This window comes from Leptonotus elevatus, chromosome 4 (assembly GCF_054856555.1).
Source record: "Leptonotus elevatus isolate MCC_2025b chromosome 4, RoL_Lele_1.0, whole genome shotgun sequence".
Lineage (NCBI taxonomy): Eukaryota > Metazoa > Chordata > Actinopteri > Syngnathiformes > Syngnathidae > Leptonotus > Leptonotus elevatus.
The window spans coordinates 5,475,146-5,497,097 of NC_141242.1; the positions used below are offsets into that span (position 1 = coordinate 5,475,146).

A 21,952-nucleotide genomic window follows, 5' to 3' on the forward strand; every position below is an offset into this window, starting at 1 on the left:
GGCGTCATTTATTTAGTTACGGCGAAGAAGAAAAAACACAAACAAACCCACTGAACAGCACAAATGATTATTTTATTCCACATGACCGCACATCCAACAAATTATCTTGTCAAAGACCAAAACAGGGCCTTGGTGTTTACACTCGTCAAGTTGTCAGTAACATTTTGTTTGCAATTTTACTTGATTGTCCACTTACAGTACATGTCGGCAGATGGCTACATCAGCTCCCGCTGCTTTAACAATTGCATATTTCTCTCAAGGGTTGAGGTAGCTCTGGTTCAGTCCAACGTGAGGTTATGAATGATACATTCGTCGCCTATACAAAAATACATCAAAGCACAGTTATGGGTCCATTGGACATTCCTGAGTTCAGAAATTCCCCAAAAAAACAATTTATCAAATGAGGTAAGTACGGCGTCTCCTCGACACAAAACGACTCGCAGCAGATATGATCAAGGCAGAACTACAATAATTAAATAAGGAAAAGGAAAATACAAATAAAAAGTCCAACAAGCAAATGTTTCTAAAATAGCTTCTAAATATAAACGTGGTACCCGAAAGTGTACAAATTTCCCTGAAGGTTGCCGTGAAAACTCTAGACAGAACTATGACACCGAGCTAAGGCTTTTTTTGGTCTTTATTCACTTTGGCAACACCGCTGTTCTAAAAAGGCGACAGAACAGGATGATAAAGATGTCGCAAAAAACAGCATTGATTCTCTCTTAGCACTAAAGACACGAACGTGAACATCACTACGATTAAAAAAAACAAAAACAAAAAAGCTTACATCAGGAACTATAGATTAACAAGTTACGTTTAGAAGCTTTCCGAGGCCACGCGCTTGACAATATTAACGCAAACTAACAGCAAACGTGAACATCCAAGTGTGTCAAGGCTGAAACAAGACATTAGACCTGGCAGCGGCAGACATATTTCAAACTGTTCCTGCCCGACTCGAGAGCTCCCCATAATGCATACCGCTCAAAGGCATAGCTAAGAACGGAGTAAGGAGAAAAAAAACTGGTCTTTAATTCGGTCCTTTGGAGGAGGTGGAGGATGAAGAGGAGGGGCTGCGGGAGGAGGAGAAGGCACTGAAACCGCTCGTCCCCGCTGGAGTTACAGCCTGCGAAACCACTGGAGCGACGGATTTCTGAGCAAACAGTGTTCCTGTTGACGAAGACCAGCGCAAGTGAATTCGGGTTAGGGGAGTCCAGCGTATTACGACAACCCTTGGGTGTCATGCCGATACTCATCCTTGTGGCTATGCAAGCAGGACGACATGCTTTTCTTTTTTTTTCTTTTTTTACGGTTATTGAACATAGATGAGTCAATCTAATTTACATGTAGTAAAAAAAAGAAAAAAAGATACACCATGAAGATCAACATAAATCACATAAAAAAAGCGGAATAAAAAAAACCCCATAAACATTCAATTAGCTTTGTGAGTTTATATTTATATATATATATATATATATAATATATATTTATATATATATATATAATATATATATATAATATATATATATAATATATATATATATATTATATATATATATTATATATATATAATATATATATATATAATATATATATTATATATATATATATTATATATATATATATATAATATATATATATATATATAATATATATATATATAATTAATATATATAATTATTTTTATTTTATTATTATTATTATTATATTTTTTTTTAATAAAGCACTTGTGTTTAGAAATTTACATTCATGAATATATAAAAAAAATTCCCACCAAAGTACACAAATTAACCATAGTTAAGTTAAAAAAAAAGGGTAATAATATTTTTACCATTCAATACAATCTTGTGTTTGGATTCACACTTCAAATAATTTCCAATATCCTTCCAAAATGCAGGACTAATGGGACAATCAAAACATGAATGTGTTAGAGGAGTAGCACAAGATGCTAAGACCTGAACGTGAAAGCGATGATGTCATGGCTACGTCATCATTGTTTTTGTGTCCATCGAGTCCAAAGAGTTTGACCCCTTGTGTTGAAAAGAAATCCCAGCATAAACAAATTTAGAGAATTTTATATTTTGTCAAGTCAAACCCCCCCAATTTTTTTTGACAATAATATGTTCTACGCAGCCCCACTAGTTTAAATATCGTTTTCTGGTTAATATTGCATTAGCGGAATATTAAGCAGAAAAATCCAGTCGTTTTTATCCATCTTAGTGGGCGGCCATTTTGCCACTTGCTGTCGACTGAAGATGACACACACCACACCAGTGTTGCTCAGGGCTCAGGTAATAGCCAATCACAGCGCAGCTTCAGAAAACAGGTGAGCTGTGATTGGTCGTTGCCTGAGACCTGAGCAACTGTGATGTCATCTTCAGTCGACAACAAGTGGCAAAATGGCCGCCCCCTGAGATGGATAAAAAAGGCTGGATTTTGCTTCATAACTAATATTCCAAAAATGTAATATTAATCAGAATGTCATGTTGAGACTAATGAGGTCACATATAACATATTATTGTCAAGAAATGACTTCCACTTTTAAGCCCTATTCAACCCAACGGCAGTGATAGATTCTTTATCATCTGCTAAAAACAACTCATGTTACTGCATCTTACTGAGTCAGTTATGAAACTCCTCTGACAGGAACGGATTAATGGCTTGCCCATTCAATTTGAAAAAGTCAAAGATGATTTTCAACGCGTTTCAAGTGTTCGCTGAACAAACACGGAATGAGCAACTGGAACAACTTACCCGAGTACACGGTGCCATTGACTTCCACGGACACGCTAATACTGGCCGCTCCATTCGCGGAGATATTCAGGGACAAATCTTGTTTGCTCTCTGTGGGGAAACCAAGGCAAACATTCCGGATAAATGGCCGCCTCACATGGAGGTCCATGAATGCTAACGCCGAGGGCCGCTCACCGTGACCATTGTTGACTTTGAAGTTCAGGGGATTGAAGTGGGAAGCCATCGCCAGGAGGTTCTGCTGGAGCGCCTGCTGCATGAGACGCTGCTGCTCCTCTGCCAGACGCATCATCTTCTTCTCCGGGCCGTCCGCGACAGCGCCCCCTACGCCGCGCTCCAGCCTCTCTCGCAGATGCTCCAGAGTGGCGGCTTGGGCCAACTGCTGCTGCTGCTGATGATGATGATGTTGATGATGATGATGCTGCTGCTGCTGTCCCAGTGCCATGGGCAGCCGGCTGGGAATTACTGGAGTTGAAACCTCCTCTGTAGCATTGTGCAGAATGTCCATTTAAATCAATTGAAGAAAAAAAAGGGAAAAACAACGGGTGCTTCTCATACCTGGATTTTTCTTCACATTCGGGCTGATTGACTGACTGGAAGTGTTGAGTCCAGAGGTGGGGGTCTGCATCGTGGGCGATGAGAGGAGATTGTGCGGAGCCGAGTTTGGAGAGGGCGAGTAGCGGTACAGGCTGCTGGTGTAGCTGGGACGCCGGCCTTCTCGGCGGTTGCTGTCGATTGCCGCCTGCAGCTCCCCTGGAGAACTCAGACCCTCCTTTTCGCACTCAAAAGGGTACAGGTACTTCATATACCTAAAGAGTCCACATTAAACGCAGCAGGTTTTTTTTTTTTTACACAAAAGTCATAAGGTACGACGGCGTATTAGGGCTACGTATAAATCGATATTTTAGAGGGGGGGGGGGGGGTGGGGGTATTAACCATATGATGTTTAAAGCGTTGGGTACTGCTTTGTGAAGGTCCACACCCTGAGGATCAAGCATTTAAATTAATTTGTTAAAATAAATATTTACTTGTACATTTTTGTTTCCAGAATTATTATTTACACATTCATACATTTTGGTATTTTTTTGTACAAGTATCTAAGTTGATGTGTCGAATTTGCTGCTCTCTGTCATTCACTTGCATTTACCTAAAGTATGCTAGCTTCTGATTGGTTAGTGTTAGTCAGCTGATAAGGGATCAGGAAGTGTTGCCGCTCTGGCTGCCGTGTATGATGAGCAAAGTTTAAATTAAGAATGAATCAGTCTCCATCCTGCTTTTTCATTTTATAAACAGTGTCCCATTAACCACCAACGAATGCTCAAATTAGACTATAGCTACGCTTCGTGTATTTCTTGTAAGTTTCTGAGTTGTTTTTTTCCTCACAAATCTGCCACTTTATAAAGTCGCAAATTTACGAGTTTTTTTTTTCTCGGAATATTGCCCCCGCCTTCTAAAAAAAAAATATATATATTTATACTTGGCCCTAATACGCATTCGTAATAAAAAGTCTTTCTGGTTTGTAATATTACATTTGTGGAATAAGAGTTATGAAGCAAAATCCAGTCGTTTTTATCCATCTCAGGGGGCGGTCATTTTGCCACTTGCTGAGGATGACATCACAGTTGCTCAGGGCTCAGGCAACGACCAATCACAGCTCACCTGTTTTCTGAAGCTCAGCTGTGATTGGTTGTTACCTGAGACCTGAGCAACTGTGATGTCATCTTCAGTCGACAGCAAGTGACAAAATGGCCGCCCCCTGAGATAGATAAAAACGGCTGTATTTTGCTGCTTAACTCATATTCCACTAACGCAATATTAACCAGAACATCATATTTAGACCAGTGGGGCTGCATAGAACATATTGTCCAAAAAAAAATTCGGGTTTGACTTGTGAGAATTCTGACTTTATTAGCAGAATTCTGACATAAAAGTGAGAGTTCTGACCTTTTCTGAGATTTCAACTTTAATCTCAGAATTTTGCTTTTGAGAATAATGTCAGAAATCTGTGAAAATTATATAATATATTAATAATAATATAAGTCATACTAATAAAGTCAGACTCAGAGAATAAAATTGTAATAAGTAAAGTTGCAGGAACCACAAGAATTATATTCTCCCCTTCATCATTTTTGGATTATTAGTGTAAAATAAAACACACTATTTATTTTAAACAGACCTGAGTTTACAGTGCATTTGTTTTTGCGCTGACAGTGTTCTGACTTTTGCTGTTGTGAGGAGGAAGGAGTAATAAATGATTTGCATCATCATGATATAAACTGGGGCTGCCAAGGCATGGAAGTTGACACGGTGTGACCCCGTCACGAGCAAGTGCACCATCCGGATGTTTTTGCCACGGTTAGGGTAATAATAAACCTAGATATTATCCACTGTCATACATCAGACACGTACTGCGTGCGGAGAGTGAAAGCTGCGCTGGTAATGGACGTGGGGAGGTTGAGACCTCTGGTGATCTCCCTCCAAATCTTCTTGTTGATGACCTCCACCAGGCCTCCCTTCTCCGTCACCAGCTTATAAAGTTTGTACAGGTCCAGCACCTGTTTGGCCATTATGGGGATACGGTTCACAGGCGTCCCTGAAGGAAAGCAAAAAAATGATCATTATGAATATAATGATGTCACTTTCTTCAATTTGCAGCCGTGAGTGACCAACATGCGGTCTGCTTTGCTCACCTCAAGGCCAGATATTATCAGCAGGTTAAAAACAAAACACACACAAAAAGGCTCATCGTGTGTGTATCTGCGAAGACAGTCTTGTAATGAATTTTTTTCCCAGATGGATGGGGGAGGGGGGGGTTGTAATTCCACAGCAAATGCTTTGTTTTAGAATTGATTTGAGCACAGCGTGTGTGTGTGTGTGTGGGGGGGGGGGGGGGGGCGCTGCATTCCCAGTTCCTGCCAATCACGAGATTGACAGCAGAGCCGCTCTGAGCCTCAATAGTAAAGCCATTTAATGAAGAAGGCTAAATACAAGTTGAATAAATAAAGATTAGTCTGGGCTAAGGCATGAACACGTGCACGGTGGGCCTGTGCGCGAAAAGGTTGTATGAAATCAGTGAAACATGATCACCTTGAACTGCTCATGAAATATATACTGTAGATCCAAGCATTTAATGCCTTTCATTTTATTTTTATGTTATACAATTTAATGCTTGAAAAAATCTTCAAGCTGGTGCACATTTACATGAAATCAGATTGACTGGATGTTGACATTTTGGTTAGCATTTAACATCTCTTAATATAGAACTGCACCTTTTGCCCTAGATTTGTTATATTTTCGCTGTCAAGTGTAGTTCAGAATTTAGTGACACAGAGTTGGCAACTACTAAATCATGAGTTATAGCTGTAGTTTAATTTCTATCAGAATTTGCAGTAATTTAAAGTCACCGGGACATTAAACACAAAGGCCAACACTTTGAGAGGCGTTTAGTTAAAAAAAACACAATTTTAACTCATTAACTCGCAGCCATTTTCACTGAAGCAACCCCCTTCGCTCCCGGCTGTTATACTGGATTTTGAATGATTTGGCAAGGTCTACGGAATATTCTGTTCTATTGCTATCAAAACATGGAACCTACCAAAAGAAAGATTAGAGTCTCTTTTTTCATCAGGGAAAAAAGTATACTTGTATCTGTTTCCGCTTTGCAGCAATTAGCATTAGAATATAGCTAAGTTTCATCATTATTCACAAACCTGTTGAAAAGTCAAAAAGAGCTTGTTGCAACATGGGCCTGGCTGATCTCTTATACTCTACTGCCACCTGCAGGTCGTTTTTTTGTACTACCTCTTCATGCCAGACGTCAAAACATAAAAAAACATAAATACATTTTTGGAGTCTAGGACAATGTATTAAAAAAACGTTTTGTTTTTTGTTTGTTTGAATGAGTTAAAAATGTTATTAAAAAGATCAAGAAATGAAAATCAGACCTCGTTTTTGCATGAAGACAAACAGATCATCGAGAAATTCCTTGCGCTGAGGGTCGTTGTCCAGTTCGTAAAGCTACGACGCAGACCAAAAAGCTCATTAGTGTCATTTCTTGTCGAAACGAGACAGATGGCCTCCGCTGAATCGACTGACCTTTGCAAAGTCCCTCGATGGTTCTGCTCGTCCTCTTCCGCCTTCATTCTCCTCAGGCCAGATGGGAGCTCGCTATAGGAAGAGAAAAGGAAGTGGGTTGGACTCGGGTCTGACTGATGAATCTGCCGGCCCATGCTAGGCTTTTTTCAAAGTAAGAATAATCGGCTGGACTTTTGCCAATTAAACGCCAATATAATGTTGTACAAAAAGGTACGGGCATAAAGTAAAGGAGATGTATGGCTAAGTGAACGTTCCTTCTCCAACCTCCCATGTGGCCATCAAGACACAATATCTTATGCAACATGCTGATATGGTTTATATTCATACTTGTTAGAATTTGCTTCCGTCTCGGTTGGACGCCCTCGTTCAAATGCAACTGAAGCAAAGATGACATGTTTTGACATGTGAGAAAGGTGCCTCTGGTTTTTATTTTGAAAAATTACTTTTGATCTTTTTGCTCCCCACACCACTTCATGGCAAAGAAAATAACGGAGTAGAAGAAAATCATGTTTTGCAAGTAACTTGGCTTATTATGTTGCTTATGTTCTGCATACATTTATGTCCGAAATTAAGTGTGTCCAAATCCAGTCTTCAAGGCCCACTAACCTGCAAAGTTGAGATGTTTCCCTCCTCCAACACACCAAATTCAAATGTTCAGGATCGTTATCAACTTCTGAAGACGTTTGATGTGCAATAAAGCATGAACAGATTAATTTTGTTTTAGATTTAGGTCATTTTTGATTGATTTTGTGCCCTGCGATTGGTTGGCAACCAGTACAGGGTGTACCCCGCCTACTGCCCGAAGCCAGCCAGCTGGGATAGGCTCCAGCAACCCCCGCGACCCTTGTGAGGACAAGCGGTACAGAAAATGGATGGATGGATGGATGGATGGATGGATTTAGGTCAGGGGGGTTCAAGTCCGGTCCCTGAAGGCCACTATCCTGCATGGTTTAGATCAGGGGTGGGCACACTCGGTCCTCGAGGGCCGGAGTTCTGCAGGTTTTGGAGGTTTCCCTTCTCCAACACAGCTGATATATGATCAGCTCATCAGCAAGCTCTGCATAAGCTTGGTAACAATCCTGTTGATTGGAATCAGCTGCGTTGCAGCAAGGAAACCTCCAAAACCTGCAGGACGCCGGCCCTCGAGGACCGAGTTTGCCCACCACTGGTTTAGATGGTTCACTCCTCCAACCCACCTGATGGTGATAACATTTTCTAGATGTTTCCCTCCTCCAACACACCTGATTGAAATGATCAGGATCGTGATCAAGCTTCTTCAGAGCTTGATGAGCTGATCATTTGAATCAGGTGTGTTGGAGGAGGGAAACATCAACATTTGAATCAGGTGTGTTGGAGGAAGGAAAGTTCAAATGATCAGCTCATCATCAAGCTCTGAAGAAGCTTGATAACGATCCTGATCATTTCAATCAGGTGTGTTGGAAGAGGGAAACATCCATTCTAAACCATGCAGGATAGTGGCATTCAAGAATCAGATTTGAACACCCCTGGCCTAAATCTAAAACTAAATTAATCAGTTCATGCTTTTTTTGCACATTTTGTACTTGAAAATGTCTCTCTGTTGTAAAGTAAAATAAATGAATCAATAAATAAATAAATCTGAATTGTTGCCTGTCAAATATTAGAACTGGACCGGCCTCAAAAAATACATCTGAGTTTGGCTCTAGTTTACTTTGGACCATGTCTATTAAAATACCCGATTTTGGTATACACACACTAATGTGAGATCTCAAACCTCTTTATGCTTGCTGTCCGGTCAATTTGGCAAAGCAGCGCGATTCCTCTCAAAATATTCCACCTGTTATCACCCAGGACAGTGGACTTTACTCCCCCTGACCTGCCCCCCCCCCCCCCCCCCCCAGAAAGGGTGCCTGTATTGCTCTACTGTGTATACATAATACATTATTTTAAGGGGGAGAGTTTGCTCAAAGCTGCGGCCGCCGAGCGGGAGATGAGGGAGAAGGCTCCATTGTCATCTAGCTAGTTTAATGTGACATGTTATTGCTCCATGAGCTCCTACTTCATGTGACAGCTAAAGGTTAAAATGGGAGTGAGTGTGCAACCGTGCGGAAAAGCCCGCTGAGATGTTATTGTCCCGCAGACGCGCACGCAACGGCAGTGAGATGATAGCAATGTGAACACGTTGAGCAAAGTGAATTTGCGCCGTGTGTGTATAATACATCCAAAAAGTCACCGTTTGACGTCAGTGTTGTCACCACAACTGTTACCGCTCGGCTTGTCGGCATACGTGGCTCACGATTCATTTCAATTTGCTGTTTTGTACTAAAACAAGGGCGTGTTTTAGTACAACACAACGTGCGCTTGTACCCGGGCAGGATCGTCTTGTCCATTTATCACACATGCGCTTCATCAAAATAATGGAATGTTTTGGTTATTGCTCTGATTGTGATTGTAACATCTCCGTTGTTTTTACTTGACGACCAAAACCACGGTTCAAGGCATGGTCCCATAACAACATTTCACACTCTCAGCTATAAAACACATGGGAACCAAAACAACAAAAAAAACATCGACGACAACGTCCCGTGTGTTTGCAGTACAAACACCGCTCACATTAGCCTCTTCAGACTCTACCGAGAATCATTTAGTCGATTTTTCCACGCTTGCTTCAAAAACGGCCTCGAAAAAAATTGTGACGTCTTAGAAAAAGCAGTTGTTCAAACAATTCTTGTTCACATGGACCCATGACAGGCCTCGTTTGCGACAAATGCTTGTCCCCTGAATGTAGTATTCTTTTGAAAAGACTTGCAATTTGTTAGGGTTTGAACAATTCTGAAAAATAAGCTAATTGGGATTCTTATGTGATTTTTTTTTTTCCAGGTCCTTTTTTTCCACAATCCGCATGTTTTTTTCTCGAAACACAAGCAATGTTTTGAGTTATTAAACAAATTATATTTTAAAAATCCACAAAGCAACCTAATTGTTTGGGTTGTTTTGTGGTTTATTAGTTTGACCCAACTTTACCGTAATTGGATAACCCCATTGAATTTGGTCAAAAGTGAACTGACCCAACTTTTTGAGTTATTTAATCCAAAACGTTGGGTCAAAAAAAATAAAAAACACATAAAGCAACCCTGTTGGGTTGTTTTGTGGGTTATTCGTTTGACCCAACTTTTGGGGTAAATTGAATAACACGATTGAAATGGGTCAAAAATAAACAGATCCAACTTTTTGGATTAAATAACTCTAAATGTTGGGAAATATTAAATTCTAAACCCACAAAGCAACCCATTTTTGGGGGGTTATTCATTTGATCCAACTTTTGGGGTAAATTGAATTACACGATTGAAATGGGTCAAAAATAGACCAATCCAACTTTTGGGGTAAAATAACTCTAAATGTTGGGAAATATTAAATTCTAAAACCACAAAGCAACCCGATTTTGGGGTTATTCCTTTGACCCAACTGTTGGGGTTAATTGAATAACCCCAAAAGTTGAATTGGTCCAATTTTTTTTTTTACTCAAATAGGGCTATTTTTAACCCAACTGTTTTTAGAGTGTAGGATTATGCTAAAATAAAGGCAAATTAACCATTAATTATTAAGAAAGAGTTTATTCACCCTCTTCAATTTGCTAACTTTGACTTGCAGAATTTTAGATGTTCACTATGACGTCACAAAATTCTACCAAACAGGAGAGTGTGCATGTGTCTTGTGCGGCTTTATCAAGCTGTTAACACGGAAGTGGGTTCCTTCAGAATACGCGTGTATGTGAATAGTTAGCGAGCCAATAGCTAACAAGCTTTAAAATCCACACTTCAGCAGTACGGTCTAAATGAAGACCATCTGGCAGATCTATCAAACTTCTGTTGTTAGCCTCTCACTTATGCCGTCTCGCATGGAAGCCAGTTGCCCCAGAGAAAATGCTTCCTTAGCTAGTTAGCTAGCTAGCTAGTTAGCTTTAGGATGCCACTCAGGCGCAATAACTGACTTGGATTGTACCCTTGGCCACAATGTAGAGCAGATCCTGGTTAAAGTACCGGTAAGCAATTCTAAACTAAAAAGTACAACTTTTAGAGCTTTTAAAACAAGCATTTTTTTTTTTCAAAATTGCTGCATTTGCGGTTTGAAAATAAAATGTCTATGTTGAATTGAATTGAATTGCTCAGCCCTACAATTTACTGTATAAGAACATCCACCGTGCACAGTGACAATCATTTATTAAAAAGCGTTTTCTCAAAAGATCAGTTTCATCTGGTTTTACTCCAAAGCGGCCATGTAAACAACTCCCTCCCCCCACCTCCAATTCTACGAGGTATTATATATGAAATGTCTTCTTCCTATTTAGCCTTCGCTAAATGATTGTCTGCAGCCTACTCTCACACAAACCGCACCCTGGGGTAGCTTTTGACATATGTAATAGCCTAGCTTAGAATTTCTAATAAAGGGCTTTCTACTCCCCCGCGTAGAAACTCTATTGACGCGAAGGTAGATAAACATCCCAGTCCTTTCACCATCAAATGGAAATAAAACCCTTCCCCCCCTTATTGATGAGCAAGTGAGACCTACTGTGGCTCTATTAACAAAAGAGCTGGCAGTTAATTGCTCACAGAGCTTTCACACAACCAACCCTGGGAATGCTGAACGTATTCAGTATGTAGGTCAGCAAAAGGTTTCTTTTGTTTCATAAAAAAAAATATATCTACTTTTTACTTCTTGTAAATGTATCACTTTTGCCAAACTTCATTTGTTCTTTAATATGATTTTTTTTTAATATTGTAGTATTTGAGGATTCATTTTCAACACCCACCCTTTTGTTTTTAATTGATTCTTAAAGGCCTCGTTATAAAATCATTCAGCTGAGCAAAAGTGAAAATATGGAGCTTCAATAGAACAGCAGGGGGGGCTACAATTTTAATCCAAATTAAATGATTCTGCCTTTAATCTCCCATACATGTCAAGATCATTTAAAACGACCCCTTGTTGAGCAAATGGGGGCTCTTCACACACCCGGAAAATGCCACGAGGCCCTTTACAGTGAGATCGCACACACAAGGGTGAACAATGGCCGTCCAGTGTAGCGATTATTTTTTTTTTTACTTCATTCTTTAACAAAGACCGAAAGAGCTAAAAAGACAAAAAAATGAAGGGAAACTGTGCAGCTGTTATTATGTAAAGTTTGTTTCCAGAGCCCCCTAAAACAAATGGCCACAGCATTTCCAGCAAAACAATCAGAGCTGCATTTAAATCCAGTTAAACGGGCTGCGATAGCCAAGGGACGAGATCCAAAAGTGAATCTCCATCTGAGGATTTTCACTTGCAGGTGACAGCCCGCACCTCGCATATAAAGAGCCTGTGAAAAATCACAGTTTGGCATGACTGCGAACGGCGCTTCAAGCAAAGGAGAGAATTAAACTGGGCAAAAAAAACAACAACATATATATTAACAATCCCTGTATGCGTTTTTAACAGCGCAGGATTTTACGCGCTCGAGAGTGATGTTTTCAACACACCCCGAGCGCCGTGCCGAAGAAAGGACTTGCGTTCTCGTTGCCATTTTGTATTGATTACTTGAATGTGAATTACAGTGCCATTTAGTGTTGCTAGGAGACAACTAAATTATGCAGGGCTGACGCTATCTTAGCAACGACTTGTTTACGGGTGCAGCCAGTCCTGTATAAAGATTTTTTTTTTCTCCAAACCAATAAAGACAGGGGATGACGAACTGAATCTCATTCACTGCCATTGACGGCTATAGACGTCAAAAAAATCATTTGAACTATTTCTATTAGTTGAACATTTTTTTCCCACACTTTTGTTAACAAGAGTATGAAAACCTAGAAAAAAATTATTGTAGAGTTTAGAACAGATATAAAATGTGTGATTAATCGTGAGTTAACTATTGAAGTTATGCGATTAATTACAATTAAAAAAAATCATTTTTTGTTTGATTACTTAATTATTTAAACTCAAAATTAATCACAAATTTTATATATGTTCTATATGTTTTCATACTCTTGTTAACAAAAAGTGGGGAAAACTAATAGAAATAGTTCAAATGAATTTTTGACGTCTATAGCCGTCGATGGCAGTGAATGAGTTCAACAGAAATATACTATAAAAGGAGCGTGCCCAAGCCCCTGGATTCGCCACTTCTGCTTCACTGAAAATGTACTGCGAGTAAACTTTACAGTTACATGCTGTGAGACATCAGCCCGGCTTCACTCATCATTATAAATTGCATTGGCGTGGGGGCCTGCGCAAGGGACAGGAGCGCTTGTTAGGTTGGCTTCCGTTAACCAAAAAAGCAACACACGTCGGAAGACATACCGAAACAGTTATCTATGACAGTGATTGACCACCACCAATGATGACACATTAGTGGTTGTTGATTTTATTGTGTCAGAAATACATTGATATATTTTGTTTATTTATCTATGTGAGGGGCGTATAGTGGCAGGCTGAACGATTAAATGTTCTTACACTAGAGTAAAATGACCATAAATACACATTGACATTCATACAACAAAATAATAGCTTTGTGTCTAACTAGTGTTGTTCCGATACCTATTTTTGGCCCCCAATACCGATTCCGATACCCAGTTTTGCAGTATCGGCCAATACCGATACCGGTTTTTTTTTTCCCAACATGAAAAAGCTGCCCTGCCATTGGTTTAGAGCATTCAAGGGCCAATAGGATATCCTAGCTTGGCAGTGAATACGTCATACATCAGTGAAAGTTGTGCACAAGTAAAACACAAGATGCTGCATCCAATGTCCTATATTATTAATAGTATCGGCATGTTAAAAAAGAAAAAAAAAAGAAACAAAGAAAAAAAAGAAAAATAGTATCGGCATGTTACTTGTTAGTACTTGCCGATACTACTGTTTTTATGTAGTATCGGGGGCCTCTGCTGATACCGGTATCGGTATCAGAAACAACACTATATCTAACTAAATAGGATTTCACACAGAGTTAAGTACATTGAGTAACTTGAGACGAAATGATCATAATTTCAGAACACATTGGTGCCTTAAAGAGGCTGCTCGTCAGCACGACAATGATATGAGTTGTTCTGCGCAGAGGATAAGGAATATGTTACTGTGTGTAGCGCTGAATAATTAACCAAATCCCAATGTAGAAGAATGTCATTTTTTTATCGCAAAGGCTACAATACATGTTTGCATTGTTGTTGTAATTCAACTTGGGATTTACTGACTTAAGTTTATGCCACATTTATTGTTTAGTAAAATAACCGATTTAAGTAGATCAATTGTCTTTTGATATTAATTCATGGTTAATTTTCCGAAAACATTTATGTATAATAAATCTGACATTGTTTATTGTAATTGCGGATTTAGATGATTATTTTTTTGCTTGTGTTTGTTTTAAAATCGACAAAGTGTCCTTTTCTGTATGTTTACAAAAAAAAACTTCAACTGGGAGTGGCTTAAAGACTGTTTTTAAAATTGATTTGAAAATTTGGTTTGATTTTTAAAAAAAGAGAGAGAAAAAAAAAAAGTACAGCTCTTTATGTGCCATTTTTATTTGGTGGGGTGACGTGAGATTCTTCTTAAGAAAAATGATGCGCTTTGGCTCAAGAAAGTTTGATCGCACTGATCTACATTTTATATTGTTGGACCGCCTGCTTGCCAAACCAGCGTTGAGCAGTTATCAGCGAACACGCGCATTGCCTCGGAGTTACAGTACTGGCGGCTTGGACCGCAGCCAAGAGGAATTAGCCAGGTTGGTGGCATTTTATCAAGCGCGCATGATATAAGTGAAGTCGACGCGCTCCGCTGTAAATGGCAATTGAGAACGATTACGCTTTGGGCATGTTGCCAAAAGAGCCCCGTTTCTTCTTTCGGCAACAAAAAAAAAAGGCTGACGGCGAGCGGCTACAGACGTTGAACTTATAAGAGGATGCTTACTTGTTTGAGAGGCCCGTCGTAGGCCCAGTCAGCGAAGCCGTTGGCAGGCGTGAAGGCAGGCGGGCCGACGGGAGACAGCACCTCCTCCTTCTCTTCCTGCTCCTGTTTTATGGCTACTTGCGGAGGCGGAGGAGGAGACGACTTTCCTGCTGCCGGTTGAGGCCCGGGGTAAGGGTTGAAAGGGAGGCCCGGAACCTGCTGCAGTCGGGGCTTTTTGGCCTCCTGATGGGACCCGCTCTCCCCGGCGTCTGCCCCCATCTCCTCCTCATCAGCGTCACCATCATCATCATCATCATCCTCCTCAACATCATCCTCCTCCTCCTCCTCCTCCTCGTCCTCCTCCCCGGCATCAACTCTGCTTAGATGGTTGCTCAAAGCTTGCTGAGAGAGACCATCCGCTTTTCTGAATAGGTCCGGCCTGGAACCCGGCTGGGCCCTCGCAGCCGCAGCGGAAGCGTGCTGGGCGAAGAGGAGCTGAGCTTGAAGCAGGTGTTTCTCCTGGAGGTTCATGTCCTGTTTGGCTTCTTGCTGCCTCTGGAGGTGCTCCATCAACGCCTCCAGCTTCAGGCCGGCAGGACTGGGCGCGGGGCACCTTGTGGAGCTGCCCTCCTCAGAAAAGCTGGACTGAGACACACAAATGCTATGGCTTCAATTTGTTTCGATTGTAATAATGAAGAAAAAAAATTCCTATTGAAGGGCAAATAACAAAATAGCTTGTCGATGAGAAAGATAAATAGATGACAGCTATCCAAATATTAGCATATCAGCTGGGCTGTCAGCCTGATTTCCATGATTATTTTTTCATTTATTTTTCATCTTCTCCTTGCAAAAAAATGTATAATGATTTCTGTACTATTTTTTATTGTAACTAACAACAAATGTTTAAAAAACGGGAAAGAAATAACACATTAGAAACTGAGGAGTATTGCTAGTTTTGTACCTTTCTCTGAAATTAGCTAACCAATAACCATTTCTGGCTATCAAATGGAATATTTTGTTTGTTTAGTTTTTTTGAGTGCAAACGATGTAGGGTTTGTCTAAAACAAGCTATGGTGGCACATTTTCGTGTTCATTCATCTAAAATGATTCCATTCGTTTTATGGGGAAACCTTCACATCAAAGTGTGGGATAGCAAACGTTTGTGCTGTGTGGTTTGAAAAAAAGCTCAAACATATACACAAACACTGGATTTAGACTTGTTTTTGTGTTTTTTTTTTTTTTTGTTAATACGAGCACGATCTTAAATTTTGGATAACCGTCACGTTTTGTGTTAAGGGAATAATATAATTCAGACAGACGGACATTTTTCTGTTCATTCATTTTAAAGTGAACCGTTGATGCATCAAATTGTGCAATACAATATCGGTGCTGTATAAAAAATAAAGCGGTCTACAACAACAAAAAAATAAAACTAACACATACACACATAAGGCAGGCAACTTTCTAAGCGACATTTTATGTCCCCTGCGTTAAAATGGGAGGAAACCACTTGGCCGATGTTCGGTTTAATAAAACCAGCTAATAAAAAGGGGGGCATATAAAAAAAATATATCGTTAAGCCAAATGTGCCGCTGTGGGTTACATGGTTAAAAGCAACTAAGTGTGAGCTAAGCGAGCAGATATGTGGCCTGCAGCGCTTTGTCGGGAAAGCAAACACGAGTGGGGAGCTTCAAACCGAGCGGTCGTCGACACTCACCATTTGCCCCTTGGAGTAATCCATCATCTCCGATCGACTTGTTCCTTCTTCTTGGGCCCCACGCGAACGAATCGCATCGCACGAGCCTTCCGGACGGGAAAGGTGGCTCGGAACCAAAGTGGTTTGGTGGCTTGGGTTCTTCTTGTTTTAGGAGAACAAACCGTGTGGAGCAGAGGAGGAGGAGGGTAGCAGGATGAAGAGTGGGAGGTGGGGTCATGAACAAACTGCCTGGTCACAGCGCTTGGTAACTACAAACATCTTGAATTGTCTTTTTTTTTTTTTTTTTTACACCCCCCAACTTGCGCAAATGAATGAATGAGGCCCACCCACTGCTCGTAAAAGTGGATTTCCTTGCAGGCACCAACAACACTAACCTAAAAGTGCTGTAAGAACAGCTGCCATTTCTGACAATGAGGTATTTTATTCAATGGCTGCGAGTGTTACTTTTTTGTTTTGCCATGTCAATTATTCTAATCTACCCACGGCGTTGTGAATTGGTAGTGCTGGCCTTCAATTGAGCTTACTTTAACCAATCAGATTTCGCATTGGTCGTTATAGGACGATGTCAGCATTTTCCCGTCCTCTGATTGGTTGAAGAAAGCAAAATGTGCTACAGCCAAGTTCGATTAGCGAATCACACAAATAGATCATTCACTGGAAATAAACATATCTAACGAGTATGATAAAATCGTATATGATTAAATAATTCTGAAAAATCACATCCCAGTTACAAGAGGGTGTGCACACTTTCGTCACATCAGTTTTTTTTTTTTGGTAAACTTACCCTCTCAAAAAGTCCATTCACTTTTCACGCTCATGGTAATAAAGGTTATTAAATCTGCCAATAACTATCAACAATCTAGTTCAATAAAACTCTTACTTTGATGCTTTAATTCACATTTGAATAGATTAACAATGTGAAACCAATGTGCAATTTGAACACGTTTATTTGAGTTGTATTAAACATTGTCCCTGAAATGAAAACCGATGCAGTGAAAATGGCATTGAAGGTGAAAATGCTGGCCTCTGGTGGCAACAAGCGAACATCACAAAAACGCTTCCAAACAAGTGCAGCCTCCCATAAAACAACTCATAATGTATTATTATATGCAATATTTTTTTAAACAGTATTCCGAAAATCTTGCGACACATGTTACAGATAAATTGTCCTTTATTAGGTTCATCAATATTTTACAAGCAAAAAGAACTTAATAAAAGGAAAAATTAAATTATCAGACGGATGAGGCAAACGTAGATGCACCGATTTTGCGTTCTGAGGACGTCCACCCCCCACTTGATCTGGAAGACAAACAAACAGTATTGTAAGAGGCTGACATCTACTGATAAAGTGAAGGAAACTTTGGCTCAGATAACTTACTCAGACTTTGTCGATGCCGAGCTCTTCGGGTGTAGAGATTCCGAGCTCGTCCAATATTGGCCTAAGTTCCTGAAGAAGGTACGGGTAGATCTCTTTGTGTGGGCCAGCTTTATCCTGAGGAAGCAACCGGAAGGAGCCAGTTATTAATCAGTCAACCAAATACAAGATGGTCACTGGCAGCGTAAACTCTCACCTTGACCGCTTCGAGAATTCGGATTGCAGTGGCCAAGTCGTTTAGCCGCCGACAAGCTCGCAGCGCCGCCTCGACAATCTTGGGCTCAGGTACCAGATCGTAACCAACCAACGTGTTCATCCCTGAAATGCACGATTTTGACACATTTCATATGACAAACATTTCCGTTGGCAGATGGATTTTTTTGTTCTGTTTACATGAAATAACATGAACAACATTTTCCAGACAGCAAGGTGAACTAGTTATTAGCAGGAGTGACAATTCTAAAGTTCTGGATAAGAATCCTGGCAACTACGGCCTTTCTCTCTCATCCATACGAAAAAAACTTGCACGGTTGGGTCATTGAAGATTCTCAATTGTCCACAGGTGTGCAACTGACTGGCGACCAGTCAGCGATTGATGTTACAACCCCGGAATGCCCAAAGTCAACTGGGGTTGACTACGGGCTCACCCGCAGGACAAGCACTACAGAAAATGGATGTCTGGTATTTCCTTAAAGGGTGGCGTCCACTTTCATAAGACACTGAAATCGAATTAAATTGCAGATTTGTCATTCCCGTAAATACATAAATACCGTGTCTTAAATGGACACCTCCTGTTTTCCCTGCAGAAAGATGTGTGCTACTTTGCCTGCAATATGAGGAAATATAGTAATTTAAAATAATAATAATAAAATCACATCAGCGTGATGCATTGCATTTGTTTTTGTCATGTGAAAGGATACATAATAAGATTGACGTAAAACCATTCAGCGTAAAAGAAAACTGGTGGAGCAAAAAGCACTTTTGTGCGGTGAGATGCACGTTTCCTATGCATTTGTTGCTCGTGATACTGTTACCCCTGAGGTTTTGATCAATTGCACTTGTGGCGATGTGCATTGATCACAGTCATTGAGGTGTCATTCCTCCGTCCCTCTCCAGGGATGACCACTCAAACCAAGAACAACCAAACTTTAACGCTAGTTGCATTGTGTGTAAATTGATTAGTTATGCCGAGAGAGTGAAACGCTTAGATGCTACGTTAGCATAGCAACAGAGCTAACCACAAAATGTAGAAAAACACCAGCTTGTGCTGCGCAGGTGTACGTTTAGCAAAAAAACGTCCCTCCTCCGAGCATTCAAAATCGCTGATTGGGCGGCCCGGGCTCCCAAGATGGCGACGTCGTGTTTTCGAAGCCCTTGTGGAGCCGTCCATAGATAAAGTATAAAAACTATCATACGGCACAATGGACATTTTTACACGATACTTATCATGTGGTCATATGATTACATAGGAACATGAAGGAGTGTCAGGGGGCGCCCCTCAAGCATGGCGCGAAGCTCATCTCCGATTGGGAACATGCATCTTTGACGAACATATTCATGTTATTGTTTAGTTATAAATTAGAACTGAGAGGAATATGGTGCAAAAAATAACATTCATATAGCCAAAATAAATCTAAAATGATTTGAGTAATTTCTCCAAGATCATTTAACAGAACCGTTAGAGCAAAGTTTTTAAGTTTATTACCACGACCTTTTTTCCCTCTTATGGATGATGTCTATATATAAATCATCCATTCATTTTCTAAACCACTTGGGTACTGTTCCGAATCTCTGTACATGCGAATCGCTGCCGGCACTCAACGGTAAACAACTCACTTCCACTGCTTGAATGTACCTTGCTTGATTTGTCGTCATATCTGGTTGATGAGCTTACCTTTTCTTAGCTCCCACGCATCGATGTCCTGCTTGTTGAAGTAGGTGACCCAGCGGGCATCAAACTCCTCATCGGTCTCTTCTTTCCCATGTGAATAACACCTTGAGGCCACTAGACCTGCGAGGTGACAAGTGGATACAGAAATCTCCATTTAATGCATTGTACGTAATGGGTCCACTTTCCACAGTGGATAACACAAACAGCTAGTAAAGTTGATATAGGAAAATGTTGTCTAGTTTTCAAAATGCATTAATAAATTGTCAATAAAAAAAATGCTTAAAATTGTATGCATCAATGTATGGCTAAGGGCGTCGTCGTCAGCCGAAAAACTAAAACACATTTCAAGTTCATCAATCACGTAGCCAAATATGCGTGACGATAGCATGCGTAAACGTCATAAAAACGCTTATTGCCATTGATGTGGGGAGAAAAGAAATGAATTGAACTCAGTTAGCATTAGCAGCGCTACCACTAGGCCGCACGCATGACAGCTTCAACTGGGTCACGACAAGGACACACACCGAAACAAGCTAACCAAATGGGCGTTAACAGTCCAACACACCCGAATTTCAAATGACTGTTATTTGTTTCAGTCTGGACTCTATCACGCAAAACACGAGTATGTATAATTAGTATTTGTAAGCGATAGTTACACGCGCTAACGTTAGCTAGCACGGGAGCCGAGAGGGTACCCTTGCTGATGTGTCCGCTATCTATCACAACTTCCACGGCTCCTAAAAAAAAAAAAAAAAAACGTTCAACAAATAGTGGTGACAAATACCTTGGCAAGCCGGTTTCGTGCGGGTCAAACTCCGAACACCGGAGAAAGACAGGCGGACGGCTGCTCTGAACATGATGCAGGACAGCCAAGTGGCAACCGACCGGTCAGTTTTGCGAGCAGCAGGAACTTGGAAAGGAAAGCTCAATCGCCGCACTGAGATTGTGACGTCATCCGCTCCTGGTGCGCATGTGCAAGTTGAAGTTGACTGACTGATACTTGTGTGAAAAAGCTGGAAGCAAAAAATGGCTTCAAAGGAGAGGATATAGTTTTGAAAAATCTTGTAGTTGTCATATTTGTTAAAACTGTCAGTCTGACTTGATCGTTGAAAAAAATCAGTTCCCTCTGGCCCTAACTTGTACCTCTAGGAAAACAACCAATCAGAGACAGCTGATGAGGTGTCAATCATGCTGTGCACCGTAGCCTCCTGCATTAGCAGGTTTCTCGCCTATCTAATGGACTATATGCCACGGAGGAGGCGGGACTTCCAACTTCTGGGTTTTTACCATCAACTTTGTTTCTGTTTCCGGTTGCGACGTGTGGGCCGTGTCCCAGTACTTGCACTTTCGCCTTTGTGCCCCTCGGTTGCGCGTTCCCGTCGACGGGTGCGAGGCTGCGAGTTTGTAGTGTCTGTCTCAGTGTCCGAAGCATTTCGGACCCCTCCCGCCGATGAGCAGGAGCGCGCGGTAGGGGGCGTAGGGGTGGGGGTGCGAGTGTTGGCCCGAAACGGCGCTGATGTGTAAAACCCGGAAGTCGGAAGTCCGTGGCATCTACCCCATATTATTGATTGATTGGACATTGCAAAATATAAAACTTAAAACAGATTTGAAAAAATGTGTTATATTACACTGTTACAAGTATTTAAATGGGCAAATCATCCACTTTACAGCACAGTTGGCACGTTTGAGGAAATTAAGCAGAGTTATTCTCGTAGAGCAGAGAAGCGTTTGAGAGAACAATAAACCGTTTTTATTAAAGCTACCTAAGGTTTATGTCATTTTTCAAGATGTTTTGAAGCAGTCAAAATTAGATGTGGTAATCTTTGACTGCCTCGCGATTCGATTTGGATTTTTAGGCTGCGGTTTAATTTCAGAATCGATTTTTGATTCAAAATGATTTGATTGACAATGATTTCTCCTTCAATTTATAGATGTGCAAAGAATCATCATGATCTACCCCAGTCTGCCTTGCTAATGCTAATTAGCGCTAAAAAAATGGCTATTCATACAAAAGGCTTCAGGAATGTATACAGAGAAGCATCTTAACATTACGCATTTGCTCTTCCAGAAGTGCAAAAAAACAAACAAACAAAAACACAAAACTTTTATTGGAGTAACTTGATCGTGACTTTTTCTATCTACTCTCTAATATGGCTACAACTTAACAGTGTATCAGAACGCGTGGAACCACACTGCCCCCAAGTGGCCAAATCATGTACAACATGAACAGCGCTCC

At 40.7% G+C, this 21,952-nt stretch overlaps 2 protein-coding genes across 3 annotated transcripts; both read right to left on the reverse strand.

Moving 5' to 3' along the window:
* Positions 1-51: 51 nt before the first annotated feature.
* LOC147175122 (AT-rich interactive domain-containing protein 3B-like) lies at positions 52-16,859 on the reverse strand. 2 transcript variants are annotated; one of them, XM_086073725.1, is made up of 9 exons: positions 16,451-16,859; positions 14,755-15,373; positions 6,844-6,915; positions 6,693-6,765; positions 5,158-5,341; positions 3,307-3,557; positions 2,926-3,231; positions 2,752-2,841; positions 52-1,167 (listed from the first exon to the last, which is right to left on the reverse strand). In XM_086073725.1, the coding sequence occupies exons 2-9, from the start codon at positions 15,301-15,303 to the stop codon at positions 1,028-1,030; spliced, it is 1,665 nt and encodes a 554-aa protein (XP_085929851.1). In that variant the 5' UTR covers positions 15,304-15,373; positions 16,451-16,859; the 3' UTR covers positions 52-1,027. The 2 variants fall into 2 exon arrangements, with proteins under 2 accessions (XP_085929851.1, XP_085929850.1); XM_086073724.1 differs by having other exon boundaries at positions 14,755-15,378.
* A 520-nt stretch (positions 16,860-17,379) lies between these two features.
* Positions 17,380-20,667, reverse strand: cox5aa (cytochrome c oxidase subunit 5Aa). The gene is made up of 5 exons (XM_086074842.1): positions 20,501-20,667; positions 19,720-19,836; positions 18,022-18,143; positions 17,829-17,942; positions 17,380-17,749 (listed from the first exon to the last, which is right to left on the reverse strand). Exons 1-4 carry the CDS (start codon positions 20,571-20,573, stop codon positions 17,829-17,831), a joined length of 426 nt encoding a protein of 141 aa, XP_085930968.1. The 5' UTR covers positions 20,574-20,667; the 3' UTR covers positions 17,380-17,749.
* Between the last annotated feature and the right edge of the window lie 1,285 nt (positions 20,668-21,952).

Bases quoted from the DNA above. Each gene is read 5' to 3' on its own strand.
- LOC147175122 (XM_086073724.1), bottom strand. From the start codon at position 16,477: ATGATGGATTACTCCAAGGGGCAAATG. The intron at 3,558-5,157 runs GTACGTGTCTGA...TGGACTCTTTAG, and splicing joins GCTTTCACTCTCCGCACGCA to GTATATGAAGTACCTGTACC. The intron at 1,168-2,751 runs GTAAGTTGTTCC...CTTCGTCAACAG, and splicing joins CAATGGCACCGTGTACTCGG to GAACACTGTTTGCTCAGAAA.
- cox5aa (XM_086074842.1), bottom strand. From the start codon at position 20,573: ATGTTCAGAGCAGCCGTCCGCCTGTCTTTCTCCGGTGTTCGGAGTTTG. The intron at 19,837-20,500 runs GTATTTGTCACC...GTCACCTCGCAG, and splicing joins CACGAAACCGGCTTGCCAAG to GTCTAGTGGCCTCAAGGTGT. The intron at 18,144-19,719 runs GTAAGCTCATCA...CGTGCATTTCAG, and splicing joins TGCGTGGGAGCTAAGAAAAG to GGATGAACACGTTGGTTGGT.